The sequence below is a fragment of the Acyrthosiphon pisum genome, unplaced genomic scaffold (genome assembly GCF_005508785.2).
Source record: "Acyrthosiphon pisum isolate AL4f unplaced genomic scaffold, pea_aphid_22Mar2018_4r6ur Scaffold_21933;HRSCAF=25316, whole genome shotgun sequence".
Lineage (NCBI taxonomy): Eukaryota > Metazoa > Arthropoda > Insecta > Hemiptera > Aphididae > Acyrthosiphon > Acyrthosiphon pisum.
In genome coordinates this window covers 1-7,258 of record NW_021771452.1, presented here as the reverse complement: position 1 = coordinate 7,258, position 7,258 = coordinate 1, and the positions used below count along the sequence as shown (strand labels likewise).

Below are 7,258 nucleotides of genomic sequence, written 5' to 3'. Positions count from 1 at the left end.
GTATTAGTAAAAACTATATAGATATTAGATACAGACACAAAAAAATTAAATATAATAAATTATAACAACATTCATCGCTTTGTTTAAAATAGGTATATAACCCTTAGCACTGGAGGGGGATCTTTCAACCACAACTACATAACTCGTCACTGCATATTATAATTATAAGTATACCTACTTATAAGCATTTTAAGATTTATTTATACATAGATAACAATTACTCTTGAATAATAAAAAGAAATTATAGGTGGGTGCTTATAAAAACGATATAAAAGTTTAAAAATAGATAACAAAAACAATAATTATTTTAACAGCAATATTATTATATAGGTAGTTTAACCAGATTCAACCTATGTAAATATTTTTTACAATAGATATTTATAAATACCTTTCAAAAATATAAACAAAAATATATAATTAAAACAATTTTTATTAAATATTTACATAGGTATTAGGTACATTAATATTATTAGAAACTTTTAATTCCACTTAATGCAGTCATTTTATGTTATTATTATTAATATTAAATTAATGAATTCAAATTAAATTATTTATTCCAAATATTTTTAAAACTTTTAGGTACCTATCTACATATACATATCAACCTATTACTTAATTTTAAAGGAAATTACAATTTCCTATGGGCATTCAGATAAATTTTAGGCACAATGTTGAAATTTGGCAAAAAAGTTATGCTCAACTAAATGAAACAAATAAGAACATAAGATCTCCATTCTTCCATCTCCTTCATGTTCGTCTGCGTTGGAAATTTCATCATCGGTCAATAATCAAAATATAGTCCAACCTCAAAGCATACCTTCAAAAATTGTAAATTTTGAACTATGTAACATATTAAACTCTACTCAAGGTGCTTTGATAGTTGATTATTACAAAAGTCACAATTGTTTGAATGATCATATAAGAACTTTATTAGTTGAAATAATAATCCAAGAATTAATAACAAAAAAAATATTAATGTCCGTCACATTGGCAGAAAATATTGCAAACCAAATACAGCAACTTTTTTCATCTGAATTGAAGGTTTGATAATAATGCATATTATATAATCAATAATTTAATTAATAATATTTTTTTTATAGGAAAATTATTTCATAAAAGATCATTCAAGACAGCCAAAAGGAAAGATATACTGTAAATATTATAATACTATGAGAACATTAAAAACAAGCGGGTTAATCTTAAAACATACAGAAAAAAATGAATTAATTAATAAAACTAAAAATAGTAGTTTTAGTAGATGGACTACTAATAACTATGGTAAATATATTTAAAAAAATAATATGTATTATAATGAATAATATATTATTTTAATAATTTATGATAGAACCTGAAGAAGATATACAGTTAATCTTAAACCAAATTAAGCATGATAACTGTAGTCTTCCAGAACTTGAGCGGCATTGGAGTTCAACTGTAAATCACAGGTTAAATGACATTCAAAAGGCCACAACAACTCAGGAAATAATAAAAGAATGGAAGAGCTATGAAATACCAATGGGCTATAAATTAGTATGTAACATTTGTATTTTAAATTAAATTATCACATTACATGCGAATATTAAGTTTTGTTAACCATGGTCAATATTACAAGTAAATAACATTGTGAAACATAAGTAAATCATTATAGAGCAATATAAGTTGGTAATAACTAAGAAGTTAATTTTACTATTTATAATATATAATATGGTTGGATTAGGTTAATAAAATATTTTGTTAGTTGTTTTAGAGTAACATGCATATCTACACAAATTTGAATAGTTTGATATACCATGTATAATTATTATTATACATATCATTTTACAATAATAATTTATAAACCTTGATTTACATACTATTGTAGGCTATAGGTACTCATAATTACTACCTACACTTTTAGTTGATAACTGTATTATAAAATATACCTAGGTATGTTGAGGCTTAACAACTAACATGTTATATAGGTACAATAATAACATATTAAACCAAATAGATTGCTCGTGCTTGTTGGACATTCTAAAGATTCAATAAAAGCTACAGAAGAAACAAAACCATGTATTAAAAATTCAAATACATAGTTTTTTTGCATAAATCATCCATGCTCATAATAACAATAAGCTGTTTTTAATTTTTTATGCACTTTTATTATAATTTATAACTTTTCAAAATATAAAGCTAATCATGACAATGAAAGAACTTTCTCTATCAATATTGACCATGAAACTTCGGGGTCACCTCTTCTTCTAGCTCCACCTCCAGAGCTCGTCGCTGCCTCCACCACCTGTCGCATTTGAAGAAGACGTGCTCCGCGTCGTCCATTGGGTCTTGGCAATCCACACATGTCGAGGCTTCAATCTTCCCGAACCGTTGAAGGTACTGCCCGAAACACCCATGGTTAGACAAGAACTGAGTCAAATGGAAGTCCACCACTCCGTGCTTTCTGCTCCTCCATGCGTTAACGTCTTTGATGAGCCTTTGCGTCCATCTTCCGCTTCCTCCACTTGTCCATTCGATCTGCCATTTCTCTATTACTGCTGCTCTGGTCTCGGTTGACACACGTCTCCCGTCCGGTTCGAGCCTGCGCCTGTACATCTCCATCCTCTCCCATGCTAGCAGGTGGGCCGGTATCAGTCCCGCTATCACCAATACCGCAGCCGTCGATACTGTGCGGTATGCCATTGCGACCCTTAAGGCTATCGCCCTTTGAGGCCTTTCCAAGGTTTCTACATTAACTCTAAACACCAGCGCCTCGGCCCATATTGGCGAAGCGTATAAGAGCTTGCTCGTCACCACCGTGGAAAGTAAGGCCCTCTTCCTCTGACCCGAGCCTCCAACATTAGGCATGAGTCTTGATAAGGCAGTTGACGTTGCCTGTGCTTTGCCCGCCGCCGCCTTCACGTGCGCCCTGAAGCCGAGCACTTTATGGAGTACCACTCCTAGATATGTGATATTGTCTTTTAGCTCTATACGGTTGCCTATAATTTTAAACTCTGGCAGGTTATACCCTCTCTTCGTGGTCAACATCACCGCCTCCGTCTTCCTCACAGACAGGGTTAGGCCGGCGCTCGTCATCCATTCTGCGACTCTGCTCAAAGCCTCGTTCGTTACCGACTCGAGCAGCCGTGTTGTGTAGCCCGTTGCCACTACAGCCACATCATCAGCGAAGGCCACTAGTTCGGTGGACGACATTCCGCGTTCATTCCCTCCTGTGTCCACTTGTAGGAGTTCATCGTACATGATGTTCCACAAGAGCGGCCCGAGCACGGACCCTTGTGGAACACCGCACGTGGTAGGACTTGTGTTCCCTCCGTGTTCCACCGTCCGGTCGCACAGATAATTCTGAATTATCCCAACGAGATAAGGCGGCATTCCCTTGTCATTCAGAGATTTAACAATTTTCGGCCACTTTGCCGAGTTAAATGCGTTAGCCACGTCCAACGCGACTACTGCGCATAATTTCCTGTTGTAGTACGGCCCGGAACCAGCTGCTTCAACGACCCTGAGGACGCGTTTAATGGCATCGACTGTCGATCTTCCCTTCCTGAATCCGTATTGTCTGTCATCGAGGTTGCCATTTTCTTCAAGCCGCTTTTCGATCCTGGTCTTGATGACTCGCTCGAACAACTTGCCCACTGTGTTGAGGAGACAAATGGGCCTATACGACGAAGGGTCTTCCAGTGGTTTATCGCCTTTTCTGAGGAGGACGAGCCTCGCCGCTTTCCAGGAGCGTGGAAATACCCCGTCCTTGAGGCATTTATTGAAGACGTCTCTCAGGATCTCCGGCTTCACCCTGGCGACTTCCCTGATTACCAGGTCAGGCACACCGTCAGGGCCCGGCGCTTTCCCGTTTGGGATTCTCTTGCGGAGTTCGTCGATTTCGGCACATGTTACTTCCGGAAAGACGTAACTCTCCGTACATGGCGGCCAGACGGCGGCTGTCTCCCTTGGGAAGAGGGCGTCAATTATGGACTCCGCTCTTCCTGGCACTGAAAGGCCTGGAATTGGCCTTCTGCCTACCAGCTTCTTTGTTACCAGTTTGTATGGTAGGCCCCATGGATCAGATTCCACTTGTTTGCACAGGTCATCCCAGCTGGCCTTTTTGCTTTTCCTGATGGCGACCTTCAGTTCCTTCCTTGCCAGCTTGAATTCTTCCTTCCTCCGTTCATGGTCCATGGGTGGTTGGAAGCGTCCCCTCTTGTATCTGCGTCTGGCTTTATTGCATACCTCACGCAGTCTGGCGATGTCCTGCGTCCACCAGTAGGCAGGTTTTTTGCCTCCCCTGTACCTACCTTTAGGCATACAGCTGTCGCATGCTTCCTTTAGATATTGATCTAGCTTACCCGTGTCCGGCAGCGTGTCTTCGCCCATTTCGAAGCTGGCCGAGTCGATAAACCTCGCTAGTTTTGAGCTATCATATTTTCGCCATGACTACCTATCTTCGGGGGGAAAACGCTCCGAGTGCGGTGTTCCCTTGATGCTGAAGGTTATGTAGCTATGTAGCGACGCACTGTACTCATCCAATGTCTCCCAGTCCTTCACCAGGTGACTGCTTCTGTCATTGACGAACGTAACATCAATGTGCGACCTCGATATTCCACCGGCGTATACTCTTGAAAATGTCGGTTTGTCACCACTATTGCAGACAGTGAGGCCAAGGCTAGCAGCCATGTCCGCTAGTGCGCGCCCTTTTGGCTCCTCCGTGTGGTCGCCCCAGACCGGTGATTTCGCGTTGAAATCACCGGCGGCTATGGTGGTACCCACTTGTTGCCTAATGCTGCCTTCTAACCTATCCAGAAAGTCTATGAACAGTGTGTATGTGGTATTAGGTGACCAGTAGCAGGCGTACACTGTGGCGTCCTCCACTTTGACCCATCGGAAACCCGCGTTGTCCCTGGGGCCGATGGCTTGGATTTGCAGACCAGGGTTGAAGACTACAATGGCTGCCCTTTCTCCGATGTCGCTGAACCATCCCTCGGACAACCCTATTATCTACTTAGTTTCAAGTCACATGGTAGATTTTATTCCAACTTTGACTAGGTATAGTATATAAATGTGCTAAACCTAACCTACCTGGCTACCTAGTACCTACTAGAGGAATTATATTTTCCAGGTAAACCAAAGAAAACAAGTGAGTTGATGGCAGGATAAATAAGAAATAAAAAAAATATTATTATTATACAATGCAACTTAAAAAAGATGTTAAATTTTGTTTGATAATATTAAGAACTACTGCAGTAACGCCTAAGGGCCAGTAGGCGAAGGTGGCAGGGAAATTGCATATCCACCCATGTCAATAAGCAAATTATCTATAATAAATGAAGACAGTTTTATCTACCTCAAACATTGGGTTCCTAATATTTAAATAAATGACTTAAGAAAAAAATTTTTCACTAACTGACGTATATTTGAAAAGTGTGACGTATCGTGTATTATGTAGGTACCTATAATATCTACATAATATTATGTAATATTATACCTGTAACTAAAACGTTAAAACTTTATTTAAGTAATGTATATTTTATGCTTTTGGTATTTGTATATAATATATTATTTAATATATATATATTTATAAACTACATTTAGATTTCTGCCTTATTCAACAGGCATACATTTTTTTTTTTTTTTGGCTTGATGTTTATTTTAAAAGTGTGATGTATCACGAATTTGAAGCATACAACTAAATTGCTATAATATATGATTATGATAATTATGTATTTAGACATGTTTCTAACTAGTTTTTTGTGTATAGATATCTAATGTAATTTATTACTAGCAGCTCATTTAAAAATATTTAATAGTATAAGTCGATCGAACAATGTGGAAAATTTTAAAAAATGTGTTCAAACGCACACATTGCGATTTCCTCGTATTTACTTTTGCATACTAATTATTTACTCAAATGATAAAAACAATAATGTAACAACATATTGTGATTTATGAATATTATTTATTATATTTTTCGAAACAAAATATTTTTCGTTGTGTATTTCATACAAAAAAAGTTAAAATATGAGCGAGTATAGTTAAAAATGTTTAAAGTTTAGATGAAATCTAAACTAAATTTAGTGAAATGGAGTGGCACAGTGTTGCCTGCCTCTATCTATATTATATTAAAAAGGCTCATGAAGAGTTGCACATACCTCAGTTGAAAAATATAGACATTTTCGCATTTTTTTAATTATAAAAGCATTTTTCGACATATTCACGAAATTAAATATATATAAAAAAAGGCCGGCAAGTGTATGTCGCTCTGCTGTATAGTAGGTTACAAGTGGGTCACTGTTTAATCGATGGTATTAAATTTGAATTCAATTATATAATATCATTGTATAACAAAAACGATGCTGGGCGGAGACGGTATGTCAGTCTAGGTGTAAGACATATTAAATACTTATCTAAGGTATTAAAAAAAAAAATATTGACCTATAATAGGTAGCTATAATAAATTCCGAATTAATCATATCACAATATCCAATAGGTACTTATAACTTGTTATACATCAAAACAAACCGTGATACTATCATAGATATATAATAGTATACTTTAAAAAGTTTCAAGCACCCACGAATAATATTATACAATCACAACAAAATAACTAAAATAGTTATTCTATGTAATTTCGTCCAAATTTCTACCAATCTTATATCACGAAACAATGTAATAATATAATATTATGAAACATAGAATCTGTATCTCGATCGTAAAATTTTGTTGAATGTGTATAAACGTAATAATTATTAGGTTTATTACTGGTAGTGATTAATTTAATTAGAACCTTTTCATACGAACGTATTGTTAATAATTTTGTTCCAGTAACCGAGCGTTTTCACTTCGAGTAAATAGTATTTATAATTTAATTTTTGGCGATTTAGAGCCATTTAGTTTAAAAAAAAATTTTAAATAAAGGTCGTATAATCATAAATGTTAGCTTAAAAGATGCGCATTTGTATTCTAATACCGTTTTAGTTAAAAAGTTATTCTAGGTTTATAATATGTAATTTCGTCCAAGTTTTAACTTAAAATGACTATAAAAATAAACTGTGACTAGTGATTTTTAATATTTTTCAAATTTCATTGTAACCATATGGTAAGAGCCTTCTATTAGATTGTCAAGTATTTTTATTCAATAATTAATGTTTTATTGATATTTATAGAAAAAAAAATTCATTGGAAACTGAAAATGTCCCCAAACAGTTCAAAACAATTCAAATGTTTTTGAAAATTTTATCATTTATAGAAAATTCAAATATAAACAACCAGT

General features: G+C 35.5%; 1 protein-coding gene across 1 annotated transcript; it reads left to right on the top strand.

Moving 5' to 3' along the window:
• Positions 1 to 410: 410 nt before the first annotated feature.
• LOC115034991 lies at positions 411 to 1,681 on the top strand. Its single transcript, XM_029492621.1, has 3 exons — positions 411 to 1,041; positions 1,101 to 1,278; positions 1,346 to 1,681. Exons 1-3 carry the CDS (start codon positions 976 to 978, stop codon positions 1,555 to 1,557), a joined length of 456 nt encoding a protein of 151 aa, XP_029348481.1. The 5' UTR covers positions 411 to 975; the 3' UTR covers positions 1,558 to 1,681.
• The last annotated feature ends 5,577 nt before the right edge of the window (positions 1,682 to 7,258 follow it).

Bases quoted from the DNA above. Each gene is read 5' to 3' on its own strand.
- LOC115034991 (XM_029492621.1), top strand. From the start codon at position 976: ATGTCCGTCACATTGGCAGAAAATATTGCAAACCAAATACAGCAACTT. The intron at 1,042-1,100 runs GTTTGATAATAA...TTTTTTTTATAG, and splicing joins TTTTTTCATCTGAATTGAAG to GAAAATTATTTCATAAAAGA. The intron at 1,279-1,345 runs GTAAATATATTT...AATTTATGATAG, and splicing joins ATGGACTACTAATAACTATG to AACCTGAAGAAGATATACAG.